General features: G+C 45.7%; 1 protein-coding gene across 1 annotated transcript in view; it reads left to right on the forward strand.

The window, feature by feature from the left end:
* Positions 1–21376, forward strand: part of itgav (integrin, alpha V) — a 48419-nt gene extending 27043 nt beyond the window's left edge. The window contains exons 12-32 of the mRNA XM_044215834.1: positions 1–70; positions 774–903; positions 1027–1124; positions 1679–1772; positions 1895–1940; positions 3942–4049; positions 5424–5479; positions 5638–5792; positions 6493–6630; positions 7564–7631; positions 7963–8107; positions 9232–9324; positions 10197–10276; positions 12124–12204; positions 13358–13463; positions 13822–13980; positions 14399–14533; positions 15337–15450; positions 16256–16363; positions 17242–17361; positions 18004–21376. The exon at positions 1–70 is cut by the window's left edge and continues 6 nt beyond it. Of these exons, the coding sequence (XP_044071769.1) occupies positions 1–70; positions 774–903; positions 1027–1124; positions 1679–1772; positions 1895–1940; positions 3942–4049; positions 5424–5479; positions 5638–5792; positions 6493–6630; positions 7564–7631; positions 7963–8107; positions 9232–9324; positions 10197–10276; positions 12124–12204; positions 13358–13463; positions 13822–13980; positions 14399–14533; positions 15337–15450; positions 16256–16363; positions 17242–17361; positions 18004–18096 (2197 nt within the window). The 3' untranslated portion in view covers positions 18097–21376. The remainder of the gene's footprint in view (positions 71–773; positions 904–1026; positions 1125–1678; positions 1773–1894; positions 1941–3941; positions 4050–5423; positions 5480–5637; positions 5793–6492; positions 6631–7563; positions 7632–7962; positions 8108–9231; positions 9325–10196; positions 10277–12123; positions 12205–13357; positions 13464–13821; positions 13981–14398; positions 14534–15336; positions 15451–16255; positions 16364–17241; positions 17362–18003) is intronic.
* Positions 21377–21651: the final 275 nt, after the last annotated feature.

The following is a 21651-nucleotide window of genomic DNA, read 5'->3' on the forward strand; positions in this document are numbered from 1 at the left end:
AGATCTGTTGGTTGGAGCTCCTCTCTTCATGGACAGAGGGTCGGATGGAAAACTGAAGGAGGTGGGACAGGTAGGACATGCACATTTATATATGCGTTTTCACCGACCATAGATATCAAAAACGGGGTTTGAGGATTGTAACCGTAAAGCTCAGTGTTCATGAATGAGTTGGAAACGTTGTTCAGGTCATTTCTGCAGAGTTGAGATCCGTTTCTTCTTCTGAAGAAGTTGGTTTATCTCCTTCATTAATGACATCAGGGCGCACAGATGAGCTTCCTGTCTGTCGCACACACTGTGCACCTTACCCACAATGCATCACTGAGCCTCTCCGTAATGGTAATGGTGGTGCGGAGAAAATTGTAGTTCAATTTAAAGTTCAGACTCGTCATAAAGGAACTCTGATGGTGAAGTTTTTCTTTGTTTTGTTGTTATCAAGGTGAAAGAAAAAGAAATAATCGTGAAAATGATTTCTGGCCCTACGAATAGGTATAGATCCAAACACAGAGTAAGCAGAGATGCAGATAAACTCGTATTTAAACGTCCGCAGACGTGGCTGAGCTGCACAGACGCTGTCGGGGGAGGGAAGTCAAAATGTAGACGCTTCCTGGCCGAAAGAGGCTGAACACAGTGGAGCTAACGTTACAGTGGAAGGAAGTGATTGTATCTGTCGCTGGGGAGGATGTTAACATCTGAAACATTAGACGATTACTGACTCTGTGTGTGTGTGTGTGTGTGTGTGTGTGTGTGTGTGTGTGTGTGTGCGTGGTCTCCAGGTGTCGGTGTACCTGGGTCGCGGTGGATTTTCCTTCCACCCTCCTCAGATGCTCACAGGGTCGGAGGTTTACGCCAGATACGGCTCTGCCATCGCAGCGCTGGGAGACCTGGACATGGACGGATACAACGGTAAGAGAGACCACCACACACACACAGATCATCCGGACCAGGTCCAGACCCTGACCTCCATGATTCCTGCTTCACCTCACGTCTCTTGCGTTTGATCCCTGTCTCTCTCCGTCACCCCCCCAGATGTGGCCATCTCTGCTCCTTACGGAGGCCTCGACCATCACGGCTTGGTCTACATCCATAATGGCCTCCCTCAGGGGCTTAACTCCACAGCTTCCCAGGTGAATACCACAGCCATGTCAACCATCAAAACCAGCTCTAGGTATTAGCCACGTTAGCGGCGTAGCCCCCCCACTTTGGTCCAGACTGACGTTTCAGAGGATGAATCTTACTGGTGATTCTTTCCATCTAGCGCCACCATCAGGTCGACATGTTAACGTGTCCGACACTTTGGTTTCTGACCTGCAGAGCTGCTGGCGCTCCCATCAGCCTCAGCTGCACTCTGTGTGTACTGCTAACTAGCTAATGTTAGCATGCTAACAAGCTAAACTAAGGCGGTGAACATTATAGCTGCTAAACGTCGGCACGTTAGCATGCTGACGTTAGCATTTGCATGTACATTTAGGTTTTCACCGAATCTCAGACTGACTCAGTGTCAGATGGCACATATTGTAAACAGATTTAAACACCACACACACACGTATACACACACACACACACAGAGTAAATTGTAATATTCAACAGGAAGGAAGATTAGAACTACCAAAACAAAACAAAACACACGTTTATTGCTCGCATGTTGTGTGTTGATTCGAAACTGTGCCTCGTCTCTCAGGTCCTGCGGGGCACATGGGCGTCCAGCTACATGCCTGCTAGCTTTGGATACTCCATTACTGGAAACACTGACATAGACCAGAATGGATATCCAGGTACACACACACACACACACACACACACACACACACACACACACACACACACACACATATACATACATATGTAGAGGCACAGCAGGGATCAAATGAACTGCTGATGTGTGTCTCTCTTTCAGATTTAATAGTGGGAGTGTTTGGAGCAGACAAAGCTGTTTTATACAGGTAATCATACTGTGTGTGTGTGTGTGTGCGCCCCTGCTGTGGCTGTATGTGTGTGTGTGAGGAGTTTAATGAGCGAGGCCACCTCTGATATCAAAGAGCTGCTGTTTTCGTTCACTTTTCTCCTACTGATGCTGTCGGGACACATTTAACCCTTTCAGCGCAGAGCGGTGTGCTCAGGCTCATTATTCCTGCAGATAAAGGTGCATTTTTAGTGTAAATCTATTCGAACCTTTAGCGCCCGACTATCACGATCCTTCTTCTCAGAGTCAAATATGAACACACAGACATGATGCACAGGTACACACTTATTCTGCAAAGAGTAAGTTTATATAATAATAAGTTTGTGAAGGAGCAGCTGAAGCCTGATATTCATTTGTGAACGTATGTAAATTCCTGTATTTATTGGCAGTTGACTTCAAATAGATTTTTAATGATGCATTTCATTTGTTTGTGACTTTGTCTTCACAGATACACACCAAAACTAGTTTTTCATGTTAGCAGGAGGAGAAAGGGGAGGCAGCCGATCTGTTATTCCTGCGTTTTAATGAAGCTGAATTCATCACATAGTTATTCTCATTTACATATTTGTCTGTTTCTGTCGTCAGGCGACTGAACGGGGATGAAACTGAATAAACACTATGTTGACCAGCAGCCGTTAGCGAGCTGCTGAGCCGCAGATAAAATCATTGTTTTATGACGTCGGACACAATAAACATAAATATAGACACAGTGACAGCAGCTGTGATTTAAAATGACGGAAAGTCAAAGCAGCAAACGTCTGTTACCATCTAAATTAGATGCAAACGTGTATTTATGCCGTAAAACATGAAAAGTGTCGTCAAAACAACTCTAAACTATTTTAGCAATGTGGCTGCCGACGAACAGATGCTTCTGAAACGTTTCCTTTCAAATACACAGCACACGATTCCTCGCGAGTGCAGTCAGTGTGTTTACGTGACCGCCAGCTCTCTCCTGGAGAACGCTGATTTTTCTTGGCTTTGTAGTCACGTAACCAGCTTTTTACACGTGAGCGTGTGCAGGACAAAGAGTAAAGAGCTGCTGTGACAGCAGAGCAGCTGGAGGGATCCCAGTATTTAAAATAACTCCAACACAAGTCCGATTAAAACCGAAACGAACACAGAGTTGCCTCTAGAAGTCTAAATAAGTCCGTTTGCACAGCTGAATAGTGACGGAGGCCCACAGAGACTGTCAGCGCTCGAAAACGTTAAACATGAAGGAAGCTTGTGTCACTGAATCAGGAAGCCGTGCTGCACGTGTGGAAACGGCAGCGGTGGAAGAAGTATTCAGATCCTCCATTTAAGTGAAAGTAGCAATACCGCAGTGTAGAAAAGTCCTGCAGTCAAACCTCACTGCAGTGAAAGTATGAAGTATAATCAGCTAAAGTTACTTAAAGTCTGACAGTAAAACGCTTCCTGTCAGAGTTTATTATATCTGATGTTTCTGGATTCATATTCCTGCTGCATTCATGTGTGTGTTGCATTTTACTGCTGCAGATGTTTCAGGTCTGAGCTCATTTTAACTGCTTTATATCCTGTTGGGCAGTTTAACCTGCAGCAATGCATCATGGTCTATAAGGACATCACGTGTTTGCAGCGTCGCCGTCCTGTGAGAACCACGTATCAGAGAAACAGCCTGTTTTCAGCTCTGTGACGATGCGTTCTCCAGGAAACGGATGAAAACTGTGATCTGTGAAGTAACTGAAGCCGTCAGACAAACGCAGCGCAGTAAAAAGTACAATATCTGCCTCTGAGACGCAGAGGAGTGGAAGTATAAAGTGACATAAAATAGAAACACTCAAGTAAAGTACAAGTACCTCAAATGTGTACTTGAGTAAATGTACTCAGTTACATTCCACCTCTGGTAAACAGTAACCAGGTTAGTATTGTGGAGCCTGATTGCTCATTTATAATGAATCATCTTGTGACGCACATGAACTGACCTGTGTGTGTGTGTGTGTGTGTGTGTGTGTGTGTGTGTGTCAGCGCGTCCAGTGATCAACGTGAACGCCACGTTGGACATGACGCCTCAGATCATCAACCCGGAGGAAAAGAGCTGCACACTTCCTGAAACCAGCACCCGGGTGTCCTGGTGAGTCCGGTCGCTCGGTCACGTTTCGCTCGGCGCTGCACAGTTCATTCAACAATAATCGTGACTTTGATTTTCACTGTGAATTAATCTGTCGGGGGCTTTTGTGTCCGTTGCTGAAACAAACGGGGCGAGTGCATTTAACCACCACCTCCGAAACCACGCGTCTTCTCTGCGGATGATTGAATTTGCAATATTCTCTGAAATTAATACGTAAAAGTCTCTTTATGTAACATTTTACTGAAAGCGAGCGTATCGGGTTCTGACAGTAAAACCCTTTAAAGTGAACTAACTCAGCTGAAATGTGGACAGAACGTCAGAAAAACCTTTATTGGCAAACTGCTCCGAATACGACCTCCCTCCCTTTATATTAAGTATTTCATTTTTGTCGTTTTTTGTTTTTCCAGTGTTTATTTTGAGCTGATTTTCTTTAGTGCTGGTATTAAAACATGGAGGTAAACTAGCAACATCAGGCCGGCAGCAGATTTTGGCTGGCGTGTCGTGGGCAGCGGTAGGTCCCGGCCTCTGCAGGTTCTGGTTGGTGCGCTGTAGGCATGATGGCTGGATGCTGGCAGCACGATTACTGGGTGCACTGGAAGAAGTTGAAAGTAAGATAAAACGCAAGAGGGGGTCGCAGGTCTGCTTTTGCTGAAGTTTTGTCACGTTTTGATTGAAATCATTTGTCTCATATCGAAGTTAACATTAAGCTAATTAACCGTCGGGTTCCTGCAGCGTGTGATGAAGACCACTACACGTTTACTAAACATTAAAAGCCTATGTCAAACAGTGCAGGCCACACGTTTAATGAGGTAACTGTTGATCAAGAGATGAGATGCCAGGAGACAGTTAGCTTAGCTTAGCATAAAGACTGGAAACGGGGGGAAACAACTAGCCTGGTTCTGTCCAAAGGTAAAGAGTTCACCTACCAGCACGTCTCCAGGAAGTCACTGCACCCGACCAAGAAACACGACGCACAACACGACATCATACTGCAACTTCACTGTTTGTGCAGATTAAACACACCAGATATAATCCGTGAGCTTTAGAGGTGCTGGTAGGTGGATTATGTTACCTTTGGACAGTCTGTATGCTATGCTAAGCTAACGGTCTCCTGGCTGTAGCTTCATATTTAACAGACCGATATGAGCGTGGTATTGATCCTCTCATCTAAAGCGAATAAGCTGCTGCTGTAGTGAATCCCAGACCACAGGTGCTGCCACGTTAAGTGCTTTTTCAGCCAATGACTGAAAAGGACAGTTACTGTTTTGTACAATAATTCTGACATGCAGTAATCTAATCTGATCCTATCGTATAACGCCGACTTCTTCCTCTTTCCTGGGTGAGTGCAACGTCTGACTCTCTGTGTGTGTTTTCCAGCTTTAAGGTGAAGTACTGTCTGAAGGCCAGCGGCCACCGAGCTCCAGCTAATCTCAGTAAGTAAAACACCACCTGCCAGCTTCTCTCTGCATCATTAAAACACATGGAGACAACTGACCCATCTTCGCTGCTTGTTTAAACGAGGACCAACACGGAGCCATCTTGTCTCGGGTTGCGGTTCTGCAGATTTAAGATCTGTTTTGTCTCCCTCCAGATTTCCGCGTGGACCTCATGTTGGACCGTCTGAAGCAGAAGGAGGCGACTAAACGCGTCCTCTTCCTGCACGGTCGCAACGTTCAGTACACAAAGAACATGACGGTGTCCAACGGCAAAGCCCCGGCCTGCGAGGAGCAGCTCGTCTTCCTGCGGGTGAGGAAACAAAACGCCGAGCGCCAACGCGTCAAAACTGCTTTTAGAGAAACAGACCAAACTGAATCAGACCGAATGGCTGATGCAACATTACAGACTGACATTTTAAATGGTTTGCATGTTGAACCCTTAGCAGATTATGTATGCTTAAAATTAAAGTTGAACTCCACTAATGTTCCACCTCAGCGGGTCTCCAGGTGTCTCCAGGTGTTTCCAGGTGTCTCCAGGTGTCTCCAGGTGTTGAGGAGTTTGACTGCATATTTTAAAAGCAGTATAAAGTGTCGGTCAGGCTGCACGCTACGTTAGCCGCTGCTAGCATGACAGACCACAACCTCTGACCTGACTGTCAGAGGAAGAGTTGCATTGTGGGTAATGTAGGCGGCAGGTTTTGACAGGGGAGAGGAATGTGTGGAATAAAAGAAAGAGGATCAAAATCGATGCAGCAGAACCAGCGATGTCGTCTTTTTAAACTCTGATATAAAAGTAATTATAAATCGGTAGAGAACTCTTTTAAGGGTTCACACAACAACGTGGCTCAGCGAGAAACAGCCTGATCGAGGACGAGGAGCGGCAAATAGACAAAGATATTGATGCAGCCAGTACTGACTGATACGAGAGGCCTCGTTCTGACACTGGACTACAGACGCAATGTGGTCTGGAGCTAAGCTAAGCTAAGCTAACCAGAGTTTCCGCTCCTCAGGACGACCGTGAGTTTCGGGATAAGATCACTCCCATCTCCGTGATGATGGAGTACAGTCTGGACTACCAGCTGGCTGCAGACCAGACCGGACTGCTGCCCATCCTGGGAATATCGGCCCCGACCAGCGTCACCAAGCAGGTAACGGGTGTGTGTGTGTGTGTGTGTGTGTGAGCACTCGCACTGCTGAAACTGACTTCATGATGACGGCTGTTCACTGTGTCATCGACGTCGTTCTTATGTGGCTTTTGTTCTTTCTTTTTTTCTGATGCTTTCTTTTGTTTTTCTCACTTTGTTCTTCCTTATTTTGTTTTTCCCTCCCTTTTTTCGTCCTTCCTTCCTTGTGTCCTTCCTTGTGTCCTTCCTTGTGTCCTTCCTCCCTTCCTTGTGTCCATCCTTCCTTCCTTGTGTCCTCCCTTCCTTCCTTGTGTCCATCCTTCCTTCCTTGTGTCCTCCCTTCCTTCCTTGTGTCCTTCCTCCCTTCCTTGTGTCCTTCCTCCCTTCCTTGTGTCCATCCTTCCTTCCTTGTGTCCTTCCTTGTGTCCATCCTTGTGTCCTTCCTCCCTTCCTTGTGTCCTTCCTTGTGTCCATCCTTCCTTCCTTGTGTCCTTCCTTGTGTCCATCCTTGTGTCCTTCCTCCCTTCCTTGTGTCCTTCCTTGTGTCCATCCTTGTGTCCTTCCTCCCTTCCTTGTGTCCTTCCTTGTGTCCATCCTTCCTTCCTTGTGTCCTTCCTTGTGTCCATCCTTGTGTCCATCCTTCCTTCCTTGTGTCCTTCCTTGTGTCCATCCTCCCTTCCTTGTGTCCTTCCTCCCTTCCTTGTGTCGTTCCGTCCTTCCTTGTGTCCTCCCTTCCTTGTGTCTTTCCTTCCTTGTGTCCTTCCTTCCGTCCGTCCTTCCTTGTGTCCTCCCTTCCTTCCTTGTGTCCTCCCTCCCTTGTGTCTTTCCTTCCTTGTGTCCTCCCTTCCTTCCTTGTGTCCTCCCTCCCTTCCTTGTATCCTTCCTTCCTTGTGTCTTTCCTTCCTTGTGTCCTCCCTTCCTTCCTTGTGTCCTCCCTCCCTTCCTTCCTTCCCTCAGGCTCACCTCCTGTTGGACTGTGGAGACGACAACATCTGTAAACCGGACCTGAAGCTGTCGGTGAAGAGGTGGGAACCGGTTCATTACTGCAGTCTGCATGCTGGACTGATCTTAGCCGTGTGTGTTGTGTCTCAATGATAATAATAATAATAATAAACTTTATTTATACAGCATTTTCAAAATAAAGTTACAAAGTGCTTCACGTGGTTGAACCAGGGTTAAAACATTTCAGGAGGCAATTTAAAATAATACAGAAATAAAATGTACTAAAATACCCAGTTATGAAAACGTAATGAAACAGATCAGATCATTTGTGATTAGATTGGGATTTGTGTCGTAATATTCACCTGAAGTGAAACACTTTCTTCAGCACGTGTTGTCGTTCTTTCGTTGCCGCAGTGACCGAGAGCAGATCTACATCGGCGACGATAACGCTCTGACTCTGGAGATCAGCGCCGAGAATCAGGGGGAGGGAGCCTACGAGGCCGAACTCCACGTCTACCCTCCACAACAGGCCGACTTCACGGGGGTCGTCCGCAGTCAGGTGACGCCACTTTAACGGCTTTAACGTCTGCTGTGAACACGAATGACTCTGCGTACGTCCTGCCGCTGTGGGACGACTCGGAGGACAGGAGCCTACAAACAGAACATCAGTGTTACAAGACTCTGCCTTTATTTGCATTAAAAGTTGCGTTTTAACGGACATTTTAAGCTGTAGAGCGAAGTAACAGAGGCCAAACTCAACATACGTGAAAGGTCGTAGTAAAGGTTTCAGTCGTAGTCACCTGGACACTGTTTTCAGAATCAAGACGTTTCTCAATTGTGAAAATGGTCTGAGAACTTAGAAATTTAAGCTACTCTGTGTTGCTTAAGCCCCGCCCTCAGTGTTAACACACTGTGGTAAACAGTTGGCAAGGTTGAATCTCAGACCACCATTTCTGTTTTAAAGAGGGGTTTTCTTTTTTCACAAAAATGGCTTCTTTCTGAGATTCAACTTGCCAACCGTTTACCACAGTGTGTTAACACCGTGGTCAAGCCTATCACATGCTAATCAGGCACTTAACAGTGATGAGGGAGGTGCAGCCAGAAAACAATAGGCCTGATTACTGATTACTGGGCCATCATGGAAACAATTAGGTCAGTTTCAGGTGAAACTAGCTAATCAACAGATACTCAGGTAGACTCCTTCCTGAGGGCGGGGCTTATGTAACACACAGAGTAGCTTTAATTCCTGAGTTCTCAGACCATTTTCACAACTGAGAATGACTTCCAGATGGGAGCCGAAACGTCTCGATTCTGAAAACAGTGTCCAGACGACTACGACTGAAACCTTTTCTACGATGGAGCACTCCTGGACGAATGAGGGACGACACCGTCCTATACATGAAGGGTGTTTTGTGATTTTTGCAGAGCTCTGTGTGTCTTATTTTGAGATTTGTTAAATCACCATAATGACGCCATTTCAAAGGTCAGAATACAGCTACAGCAGTGAGGTGGCAGCGGAGAAGGCGACGCACTTTCACAAGCGCGGTCGTGCTCAAAGGCCTGCAGGTTCATGCAGGAGCGTTTCAGCCCAGATCGGCAGGGAGACGAGCCCAGTCCAGGTCTTTACTCTAGAGATCAAACTGTGATGTTTCTTTCTGTAAAACCAGCGTTGTGTTTTCACAGACGCTCAGCCGGCTGTCCTGCGCCTACAAGAAAGAGAACCAGACCAAGATGGTGGTGTGTGACCTGGGAAACCCCATGAAGGGAGGAACCAAGGTCAGTGATCACTGCAACCACGTCTCGTGCTGCATTCGGCGTGTTTTAGCAGCAATAAATCAGCAGCAACAGGAGTAACGTTCATGCTAAGACGGCAGCTATGGATGGTAAACAACAGGAAGATTACTTAACTGCTGTTAATGTCAGATTTAATAGGACATTAAAATAAAAATGCGTTGTAGACAGTATACACACACGCGATATTTATACAGAAAGGCAGATTTTTAAGGGAGTTTTGTGACTTTAAGCCTGCAGGACGAACGGCTCTGTGTCCGATTCGTAAACATTAATCATTTAACGCTGACAGATGCTTGTTTCGTGTCCAGTAACGACGGCAGGCAGCTCCGCTACAGCAGAGGTGGCCAGCAACTTCCTACAGAGGGCCACGCCACGATGCCAGGGGCCGAACACAAACGCAGGAAATCCACATAAAACATTAATTTCTGCTTATAAACACGTCAGACAGGATCTAGTGCTTAGTGTATTACACCGTCAGAGTGTGTGAGAGGGACTCACTACATACATCTCACAGGCTTCCTGTTACATTCGTCTTTTCGCAGCTCACTCATTTGCTAAACGAAATCATTCGTTCTTTGTTAATAGAGAAGTTATGTTTTAATTACTGAGCTTGAGGGAATGTGCTCGTCAGCGGCTGCACAGCTGACACGTGTTCATCTGCTGTTGTGTTTGAATTTCTCAGTATGTTTTGACAAACGTCACCAGAAACTACATTTTCAGTTGTTTGGACCTGGCGGGCCCCTGGCCACCACTGACCTGGTTCTGCTCTACATGCTGGATCTTAACATGATGTTCTTCTCCTCCTGCTTTCTGATTGGTCCTTTGCTGTCTCTTTCTGTGCTGTGATTGGCCAGGTGCTGGCAGAGCTGCGGTTCAGCGTGCACCAGCTGTCGGAGGAGGACACCTCGGTCAAGTTTGACCTGCAGATAGTCAGGTACAGTCCGTCCTCGCCATCAGCCTCTCGCACCAGCCCGTCGAGCCCGGAGGACGTCACGAATCACACGCTTCCTTCTCCGAGTCATAACTTTGACTCACAGACGTGAAACACATTTTTAGACTCAGTGTGACTTAAACTTCCCGGAATTATCGCTGTCTCCGAGAACAAACGTCCGTCACTCCGCTTAGAAATTATTTAAAAAAAAGGCTTCCTATAACTGCAGAACCTGCTGTTTCTAAGTTTCCTTCAGTCTCGCAGTGATCCAGAGACAGCTGTCTGTCCGTCCACGGGTCCACTGCAGACAGGAGCTGCTGACTGCTGGTTCGGCTGCTCTGACGGGGACAATTTACCAAAATGTGAACAAATATCGGCTAAAACCAAACAAATATAGGCTCAAGTTGTAGCCCACAGCCAGCTCACTGACTCCATGGCAACATTATACCTATTCCTGCTTGTGTCCCCCAAAGAATTATGGGAACTGTAGTTGTAGATGATCCCTGACAAATAAATGTAATAAACCGAGCCAAACTATGTAGAAGCTCCTCGTCCTCATTCAGTATGATACAACTTTAATGAGCCACTGAGACTCGAAAACAACCCGTCGACAACTGTCCAATCAGAGCCGAGTAAATTACTCAGCTAAACGGGCCTGCGAGGGAGGAGAGAGTGTGAACAGACCCGGTCGTCACATCAGCATTCAGCAGAGCTGCTTTTCTCCTGACGCTCATTTGAATCACAAAAACCCCGAAACTCAGAAGGAAGCAGCTCCCAGACGGCAGCAGGCCTTCAGTCTGACAGCTCAGCTTTAATAGTTGCTTCATCTCGTGTCTCCGTCGCCGCGTTGCTTCAGCTCTTCTTCAAACTCGCGTTCGCTTTGGACAAAAGCCCCCGCTGAGTGAATATAATGTAAAAATCTATATCCATATATTACATTCTGAATAAACCACCAAACACTCTGCGCGGAGGCATTATGTTTTCGGGTTGTCCGTCCTGTTGTCGTGAACGAGATAACAATGAAGTGATGACCTTTTTTTCCCAAAAGGTCAAAGGTCAACTTCACAGTGACACCATAATGTACTTTTCTGGCCGTTATTCAGCACCATAACTCAGGAACAGAGGCTGACACTTTTGACCCAAAGGTCAAAGGTCACTGTGAGCTCTGCACAGGGTTTTAGCCGTAATTTAAGAACGAACTGGGCGATTCCAGATTTCACACATGTTGACCGGGACGACACAGAGAGTAATCAATAACTAACACAGCGCGGGCTTTCCTCCGTCTCGTCCGTTCTGCCTTTCACTTCCTGCCTCGCTCTGAATTTGGAGCGTCATCAGAATCACGTGACGGCAAACGACGAATCGGAGCGCGCCTGGAAACTGCAGCCTGACTGGTTGGCGCTTCAGCCTGAAACCAGCAAAAGCTCCGAAATAATCTGACTGTCCTCGTGTGTTTGTGTTTTCAAAGCAAAGCTTGTTTTGTAGGATTTGTCTTTTCCATAAATGTCATTAATATTTGAAACTACATGTGGCGTGTTGTCACAGAGGCTGCTCTTACTGTTCACCAAGCGGTTTGTGCTTCGGACGTTTCTTCAGACTAAAAGCTTCAAACATCTTTCACATGAAAGCAGGACTGAGTGAAATATTTCCGTCTGCTGAGATCTCAGCGCCACCCTGTGGCTGCTTCTAGCACAGCAGCAACAAACCTCACATCCGTCTATTTAAAGTTTCTGTTCCTTTCATCTGTTTTAGACTTATTATATATATAATTATGTATTTCTGAGTCTTTTTTTGTTTAGTTTATTTGTTTTTTTATCATGTGGAGATAATAAATGATGTTTGTGTTTCAGTTCTAACCAGTTCAACAACATCAGTCCTCGAGTCTCCACCGTCACCAAGCTGGCTGTCCTCGCTAAAGTCTCCATCAGAGGGTAACACACACACACACACACACACACACACACACACACACACACACACACACACCTGCAGCCACAGTTGTATAAATATCGTGACGATAATATAAAGTTGTGTTTTACAAACAGAGATTTACAGCATGTGTGCAGCCGAGGCAGCGGCTCTGACAGCGAACCACAGCAGCAGCTGATGGTTCACCAGCAGCGACTCGTACAAGTAGTCACGTGACCCGTTGTTGATATAAAAATATAGATTATAGCAGCTTGAAGGCTTTAATGAAAGGCAAATTCCTTCAAATATCATAATGATATCAGAAATATACTTACCCGTATATCAGAATCAGAAATACTTTATTGATCCCCAAAAGGAAACTCTTTGTTACAGCAGCTCGCCTTTACGTCAGTGCACACAGGAGGAAGTACTAGCAAACAATATGATACACTATAAACACTATAAAACAGGTCAGAAAATAAATTAAGTACCAGGTGGGTTTACCGGTTGATGATGATAATACAGTATAATAATGCAATGTAATAATATAAGTAATAAGTAATGGTGCAACAGCAGTAATGGAGGTATGAATAATAAATAGGAAAACTAAATATTGCACAGGAGTATTAAACACAGAATATTGCACAATTATTCAAGTATTGCAGAGATGTTAATGATCAATGTCCAGTTTAGTGACTTCGGGTCATACAGACTGACACTTAGAGGGAGGAGTTAAAGAGTCTGATGGCCACAGGCAGGAATGACTTCCTGTGGTGCTCTGTGGTGCATTGTGGGGGGATGAGTCTTCCGCTGAAGGCGCTCCTTTGTTTGACCAGCATGGAGCCGGTGGGAGACACTGTCCAAGATGGCGTGTAGTTTACCCAGCATCCTCCTCTCTGACACCACCGCCAGAGAGTCCAGCTCCACCCCCACAATGTCACCGGCCTTACGGGTCAGTTTGTTGAGTCTGTTGGCGTCCGCTACCCTCAGCCTGCTGCCCTCAGCCTGCTGCCCTCAGCCTGCTGCCCTCAGCCTGCTGCCCTCAGCCTGCTGCCCTCAGCCTGCTGCCCTCAGCCTGCATTCACAAAGTTTACAAAACGCTTGGCACAAAACGTTCAGATATACAGTATTTTGTATTTTCAGTGTGTGTGTGTGTGTGTGTGTGTGTTTTCCCAGGACTTCGTCTCCCGGCCAGGTGCTGCTTCCCATCGCCAACTGGAAACCAAAACAGCCTCCTGTGGTCGGAGACGACATCGGACCACAAATAGTTCATGTGTACGAGGTACGCGCAGACGTATGCAGCGTGCAGATATACAGTACACGTATATATCTGCATGTACTGTATATCTGTACATATTAGAAATGAGGCTTGTCCTGCGCTGATGTGCCGACACAGGAAGCTGCTGCGTGACGCCGGAGCCAGGTCTCGGTTTTTGTTGGTTTTCTTCGGAAAACATCCCAACCGTCAGTCTGTCGCGCGTGAAGCGTCCACAAAATGCGGCTCGAGGTTAAAATCCGGTCGCTCCCAAACGAGTCGCGTCTGCAAAGAGGCGGAAATGACAGGCAGCAGGAAAGCGGCGGTGGTTCGGCACATCAGTGTTTGAAGCGGTAATCGATAACGAGATGAATGCTCCTCTCAGCTCCTGAACAGCGGGCCCAGTACAATCAGCAAGGCGGCGCTGGAGGTCGAATGGCCGTACCAGTTCAAGAACGGCTCGCTGCTCTACATCACCAGCTACGAGACCGAGGGGCCCATCAACTGCACCACCGACATGGAGATCAACCCGCTCAACGTCTCGGTGAGAAACACACAACACACACACACACACACACACACACACAGGCAGGACAGAGGCTCCGCCCTCAGCTGTTCTCATTAACGGCATCTGATCGATCGAAGCTGCCAGTGTCTCCGTGAGCTCTCTGATTCCAATCATTGGATCAGTAGAGTCGGCGCTGCTCACTTCCTGCGCGCGGCTCTCAGGTGAGCAGAGGGTCAGACGCTCCGTAGCCGCCTGCGGCATTAAGGCGCTTCTTTCCACCTCCGTTTAAATTTAAGGGGGAAATGTTGTTCTAATACCAAAGCTGACGAAGAAGATCAGAAAAATGTCATTTAAAAAAAATAAAGTTTTATGATTAATTATCTGTGTGTGTGTGTGTGTGTGTCTCTGTGTGTGTTACACTGCGTGTGTGTGTGTGTGTGTGTGTGTGTGTCAGAACCCGTTGTCCTCAGTGAAGAACACCAGCGGGGTTCCACCCAGAGAACGAGAGACGGAGGGACGGAACCGAAACCAGGTCCGCCAGAAGAGAGACCTGGAGTCAAGAGACGCACAGAGCGACCTGCAAACACTGGTACACACACACACACACACACACACACACACACCTGTAGGTTTAATTCACCCTCAGCTGCCGCTGTACGTGTTTGTTGTGTTTCTCTGAAAGTCTCAGTCCTGCAGATCAGATCAGATACTGAACCTCAGCACAGTTCAGTCCGCTGTTGTCGGACATGAACGCTAAAGGCCCGGTCGCACCGGAAAGTGTCGCAGTGAAGTTCACCCGTGTGTCTTCTAGAAGTTTGGTGACGTAGTGAAAACTACTGATGCAGGCGAGCTAACATGCTAACATGCTAGCCGGCCGGGGACAGTCACAGTCTCTGGGCTTCTTTATGAGTTAATAACGGGGGATAAAGGCTCTCGGGCCAGTAGCCGTTACTTATAGCATCGACCACTTCCTGCTCTGACAGAGGAGCTTCGCTTAAACTGGACGGTGACACTAATAACTGATAGCTTCCTCCATCTCGGACTGTGCGGCTCCCCGTCCAATCAGAGCGCAGCTCTGTCGGGGCGGCTTGCTGTTGGAGAACGGGGTTGATTCTCGTGTCAAAGTCGATGCTAGTGAACACACCGAGCGCAGCGATTCCATTGAAATCAGTTCTAAATGCTGGTGCGACCGGGACCGTCCCATCCAGAGGAGGCCGCCGTGTCACGGCACACCGGGGCCGATTCTGTCTGCAGCAGTCTGTAATTATAACACACCTGTCTGTGCGTCCAACACTGCAGCAAGAGATGAAACCTGCCGAGGCTGAGGCTGAACCATAACCAGCATCATATTAACGTGTGTGTGTGTGTGTGTGTGTGTGTGTGTGTGTGTAGGACTGCACCACAGCTGACTGTCTGCGGCTGAAATGTCAGGTCGGTCGTCTGGAGAGGACGAAGAACGCCATCCTCTTCATCTACTCCAGACTGGCTGTCGACAGCTTCCTCAGGGTAAACAAACAAACAAACAAACAAACAAACAAACAAACGTCCTACCTTTTAGCGGCGGGCACATTACTGAAGTCAGTATCGCAACATTAAAAGGAAAGATGTCGAGCTCAGCGCAAAGAACTGTGTTCTGCTGTTATCGGTTTTATCAGAAAGAAACTCTTCACGCATGTTAAACTTACATTCAGTATCTCATTCTGTTAGCATTTCACTACAGTTTGCTTAGACTCATTTATTAAAATTAATTTGGTAAAACGTTCTGGGGCCTGTTTCCCGAAAACCATCGATCTTAGGAGATCAAGTTTCCCCAACGAGCACGTAGGAAATACGCTCATTCTCATGTCTGTACGCTAAATATGGAGCTGCAGACGGCTAGCTTAGCTTAGCATAATCAGAATCAAAATCAGAAACGGGTTTATTGCCAAGTAGCTTTTCACATACAAGGAATTCGCCTTGTTGCTCTGGTGCACAACAGTCAGAAATATTCAAAGTAATAGAAAATACAAGGAGCACAGAAGTTAAGCAAACATGAATATAAATTAACAATATGTGCAAAAGGATCTGCACGACGTTTAAGATTTTAAAAGATCAACAAAATATTGACTGAAGAATGTTCACAGTATAAAGAAAATGTGCAACGTGTAAATAACAGTCGAAACATTTGCGTTAATGTTAATTAGTAGTAGCTACCATTTATTAACAGAGAGAGCTCCTTTTTCCAGCCCCGTTCTTTCATATTTGGACATGATGGGAGATTTGTCATGTGACTCTTTGTTTGTTTTTGTTTTTGTTTGTTTGTTTTTTTCAGACTGAGAATCAGAATCGTTCGTATGTGGTTCGATCTTCAGGCTCCTTCACTGTCATCGAGATGCCGTACAAGAACCTGGTGTCGGATCTACCGTCCAATAGTACTACTGTAAGACGCACACACACACACGAAGACAAGTCATCAGCATACAGTAGAATAACAGCTGCAGCACTTCTACACTAGTAGATTGATCACGGTGGTGTCTGGAGTTTAAATAAACAGAAAATAATACTTATAAATGCTAAATAGGGGGAGGTTATAGTAAAGTGTTACCGGTTAACTTTGATATGTGAATTCACGCCGTTGACCAATAGCAAACCATCTTGACGGAGCTGAGCTCTGAGTGGACGGAGAGCTGGAGAGCCTCCAAAATGGAGGAAGCTATCTGAGCTCATTAGCTGAGTGTCGTCATCCGGTTTTATTGAGCTGTTGTGACTGACTTGAGCTAGCATGTTTCTGGCTGGCTGGTGTGTTAGCGGTTAGCTCGCCAGCTACACCAACTGGCCGTGTGAGTCGTCACTACGTCACCGAGCTGCTACAACCAAACATCTCATGAGTTTCGCTGTGAGCGTCTTTCTGGAGCGTTAACACACGTTAGCTAATGTAGCTCATGTTTTGTTGGAGGGGGAGACGGAGGCACAATGCAAATACCACCTAGAATCACAAAGAAATAAACGTTTGTTAAACAAACGTTTAACAGCATATAACTCAAACAGTGTGGTATGCATAAAACTGAAGCATGACAGGATAAAAACTCTTTAAAATAAAGTATTTCCAGATTTAATTATAGTAACATTACTCATTATTCCAATTGTACATATTTACTAAAATACGTATTAATTATTTCTGTGTTTATGGAACCACAGTTTGCTAAGTGTACAACATGTGAACGTTGATTGTGTTTGTTGTCATGCAGATCCTTTGTTGTGTTCTGCCGTTGCTGGTGTAAAAGCAGTCCGTACGTAAACGTGAGTGTGTGTTTTCAGGTGAGTGTGTCGGTGTTGTGGGTGGCGGACGCTCCTCAGCCCGTACCTGGCTGGGTGGTGGCTCTGGCTGTCCTGGCAGGACTGCTGCTGCTGGCGCTGCTCATCTTCATCATGTACAAGGTGAGGCGCGATGAGGTTGACGCACACACACACACAGAGTCCGTCTGGGGGGTTTTGTTCAGCTGGAAGTTGAAGCTAAATGTCCTCGAGTGATGTCACTTGAGTCAGCGTCGGTCTGAAGACGGACGAAGTCAGAAAGCAGCGAGCTCAGCAGCTGCTGCAGGCTACATTAGCCGCTGCTAGCATAACACGCTGACCGAACCGTCCGCCCTCTAGATGCATTGTGGGTAATGTAGGCGGGTTTTGACAAAGAAGAAGAATGTGTGGAATATAAAACGACTATCTCCGGTTCTGCTGCAGCGATTTAGATCCTTTTTTTTAAAAACTGTCCATCGTGAGTCTGACAGTGTCGCAGGAGTGCGATGATAAATCTGGAGACTCTTAAGATGAAGGACTAAAGGGACATCCCCAGTGGTCTAAGGTCCAAACCACATAAGCTGTTTATTGAATTAAATGTATTTCTTCAGACAGTGCTGTCCTTCGTCAGTCATCTGTGTATTTGCTGCTGCTGATGTTTGAGTGGATGTAAACGGCAGAACGTTTCCCTCTAAACTCGATGATCTGCAGGAAATAGAGTTCAGGTTGATAAAGACAAACATCAGCAGCTCCACTACTAAATCTTCTTCTCCTCCTCCTCTTCAGTTGGGTTTCTTTAAGCGAGTCCGCCCCCCGCAGGAGGACTGCACTGAGAAGGAGCAGCTGCAGCCGGAGGAGAACGGCAACACTGACACCTAGAGGCCAAACTCTGTCTGTACAGAGCGCTTCAGGGTAAAATGGCCGTTAGGAGAATTTCACTGTTTTCACTGTTGAATGGCAGATAATGGTACTGGTTTAATTTTTAATAAGGTTGTTGTTGTTTTGTTTTTTTTTACTAATCATGTTCTGTTTGTGCCAAAAGAGACGCTCCACCTGAGTTACACTGGTCCCAGATGAAATCCTCAAAGTCCCCTCATGTATTCATGTTTCAAAGTTAAAGGAATAGTTCGACATTTTGGGAAATAAACGTATTTGCTTTCTCTCTGAGAGACGTTCAAACTAAATCCACCTACCAGCAGCTCTAACGCTCACCTGATATCTCGCGCCATCAGTCTTCTCCTCTAACTCTCGGAAAGAATAGTTCCCGAACTGTCGAACCGCTGCTTTAACACGATGGCCGAGAAAGTTTCAGCAACATGCGACGTGCAAATGAGGCAATAGTGTCGTTTTATTCCGGAGATGCGAGGCTTTCGTCGGCACCGCAGCTTGTGGAGTTGGGCCTGATATTTAATTTGCAAAATGATTGATGAACTGTAGGTGCTCGTCGCCCAGGAAGTCCAGAACTGCTGATAAATTCAAGTCAACCTGCCCTGATCGACCACGCTGCGTTTGTTCACACGGTGAAGTGTTGACTGTGGAGGAGCTGTTTCACATCTGGCTACACAGGTTAGCCGCGGCGGTATCTCCATTAGCTTCCTCCATGTGAAACGCTAATATCAATAAAAACAAACAGCAGTTTCAAAATCCCACAGAATCAACTGAACAAGAACAGGCAGAAGAAATAAAAACACCAGAAACCGAGCGACGTTATTTTGCAGATGAACAAACGACAGCGCTAGCTAGTGGCAATGAGGTGATGAAGCAGAGGATTGTGGGTACAACAGTCATCGCAGCCTTTAACCTTCTGAATTAGAGCGACGTGATTAATTGTGTTTGTCTGCCAGCAATAATGCAGCAATATGAACTTTTGATTTGAAGAATGACAGTGAGCAATAAGTGAAATAGGAAGTGGCTGATTAGCTGCTTTCAGGTCTCTATTTTTGGATAAAGGTGGTTTAATTTGCTGATACGGGACGATACAGAGTATTACAGTAATAGATTCACCCTGATATATTCTTAAACTGTTTTTTCCTTCCTGCTTTGTGTCTTTGGGGAAGCTGGTTCGAGTCATTACTGCTCTGCTTTGGGATGCTGGTTTGGTGTTTTCGGTATTTTGTTTGTATTTTCTACAAAACGACGATGATGATGATGAGAACAAAAGAGTGTCCAGTTCATTTCAACACGATCAAAGAAATTGTTTTGCAAAGTTTGTGGGGTTTTTTTGCTCAGAAAATTATGTTTTTTTTTCTGGAAAATCAATGCAAGTGATTTATAATGTGTGATTTATAATTTGCCTTGTAAAATTGACCGTTCGCTAAACCCCTCCCCCTGAACAGCGATGTCCAATCATAGCTAGGCACGACATGTCTGTCAGGATTCGTGTTTCTTCACATGTTGAAGTGCTGTACATTTTGAAAGTGTTAAAAAAAAAGATTAAACATTGTGTTTATCTGCTCTAACTTAGCTGTATTCGTTAGCATGTCTGGCTAGCTAGCTTAGGCCAAGAGTTAGCATATCATTAGCTGACTGCATTAGTTTGTGGGGTTACAGGTTGTTAAAAACGTCCCGTTAGCAACTAGCACATGCATTGCGTAGTATTCTGTCACTGTGTGTCCTGGATGCTATCAGAGTTTAAGCTAACGTTAGCAGCTCTGTCCCGCTCTTTATTGAATTTGAGGTAGTTTACACTCCAGAAACTCCAGCTAACGTTACCTGAGACAGTTTGTCAAACACATCAGCGAGTCCTCGTCCTGGAAGACTTTTCTCTCGTCAGTAAGAACACTGCGATGCACGAGCAGAGCTGTTTGTTAGCTTTAGCCTCAGTGTGTAAGCACGATATCACGGAGGCATCAATATTTGAGATCAATGTTAAAACGGCTCGGCTGGAAGCGTTAAAGTCAGCTAGAGGCCGCGTCTTCAGGCAACTCGGAGCGCTAACGTTAGCTTAATTAGCAAGCTAGCTACAGCTGATAAAGTCTGTCTGGAAATGAGAATCTGCTTTTGTCTTTACTTCTGTTAGAAATCGAGGATCGCCGATTAAATCTGCCGCTGGTGCCGTTTCAAACTTTACGTGGCGTAGCAACAGTAACTAAGGAGGGCGGGGCTTAACAAACGGTCAGTTAGCTACAGTTATAACTTTCCCGCCCTGCACTGAGGCTTCTTCGCTCTTCCACCTGTTGTGATTTTTTTAAAATAGTAGTATTTTTCCTCAGAGTCGGCAGCTTTGCTGAGAACGGATACGCGACGTAGTCTGAAAGCAGGTTGCTATTTTATGTTTGCGAGAGTGTGTGAATATATATATTAAAAAAAAAACACGTTGCTATGAATTTACCCATATTGGGTTTGCATCTTGATTAATGTTTAAGGTTGATGATTATTCTTAAAAATCTATTAATCCAATCAACAATCACAATGAAATGACTCCACGGGAGCGTCTTCTCCACTGCTTTCGTGTCCGTCGGCCCTGTGAAGACCCTCCGCTGCCGCTGGACGTCACTACCGCCGCCATCATTTTGTTAGCACGCCGTGCTAACACTGTTAGCAGACGTTAGGGATGAGAAGAGCACAGAGGAAACAGAAAAATACAGAAACGTTGTCGGGGTCTTTTAAGTCTGCTGCATTTATTAAAAGGTAATAAATGGTTTCAGAGGCATCCGTGCGTCCCACATCTGACGAGGGAGATGTTAAGTGGCGACGGAGCGGCTCGCTGCGCTGTTAAAGCCTTTAGCGAAGATTTTTCTAACAGCATCGGTGTTTGAACTAGACTAGCGGGAAGCTTTTCGCTCGTCGCCAGGGTTCAGCAGGACTGACGTCACTTCACTTTCATCTCGGGTCGCTTCAAAATATTCACGCGAGCTGCGATTTACTGGAACGTTTGAGGTCCCGTCGCTCATCCGGGGAACGTTATTACTTATCCAAAAGGTTTGGGAAAGTCTGAGAACTGAAAACAGAATCAGTCTGACGTCAGTCCTGCTGTCTGTCTGTCGTGTTTGAGGGATTTTAACTGTTTTATATTTAATACCACTGTCTTTCTTTCTGCCATGAGAAAATATGGACTATTTTTGATGTATGTATTCTTTCACCTAGAGAATAAGAATTAATAATTTCATAAGATGATTTCACCTCTTGAGCTGAAATAAACTGATTTGTTCACATTTTATTAAAGTGTTTTGTCTTTGTTATTTTTAACTAGATGATTAAAAAAATGAGCTAGAAGTTACAGATAGATGCTAACGATAAGTCCGCTCATGGATCAGTACGACGAGTCCTAATTTATATCAATTCCTTTACAAGAAGATTTTTATTTCCACAAATCTAAAGAATAAACCGTCTGAAACCACGCTAGCTGCTCTGTGCGATAAATGCTAACGTTTAGCAGCTATAATGTTACCATGCTCACCATGTTAGGTTAGCATGCTAACATTAGCTAGTTAG

This window comes from Siniperca chuatsi, linkage group LG12 (assembly GCF_020085105.1).
Source record: "Siniperca chuatsi isolate FFG_IHB_CAS linkage group LG12, ASM2008510v1, whole genome shotgun sequence".
Classification (NCBI taxonomy): Eukaryota; Metazoa; Chordata; class Actinopteri; order Centrarchiformes; family Sinipercidae; genus Siniperca; species Siniperca chuatsi.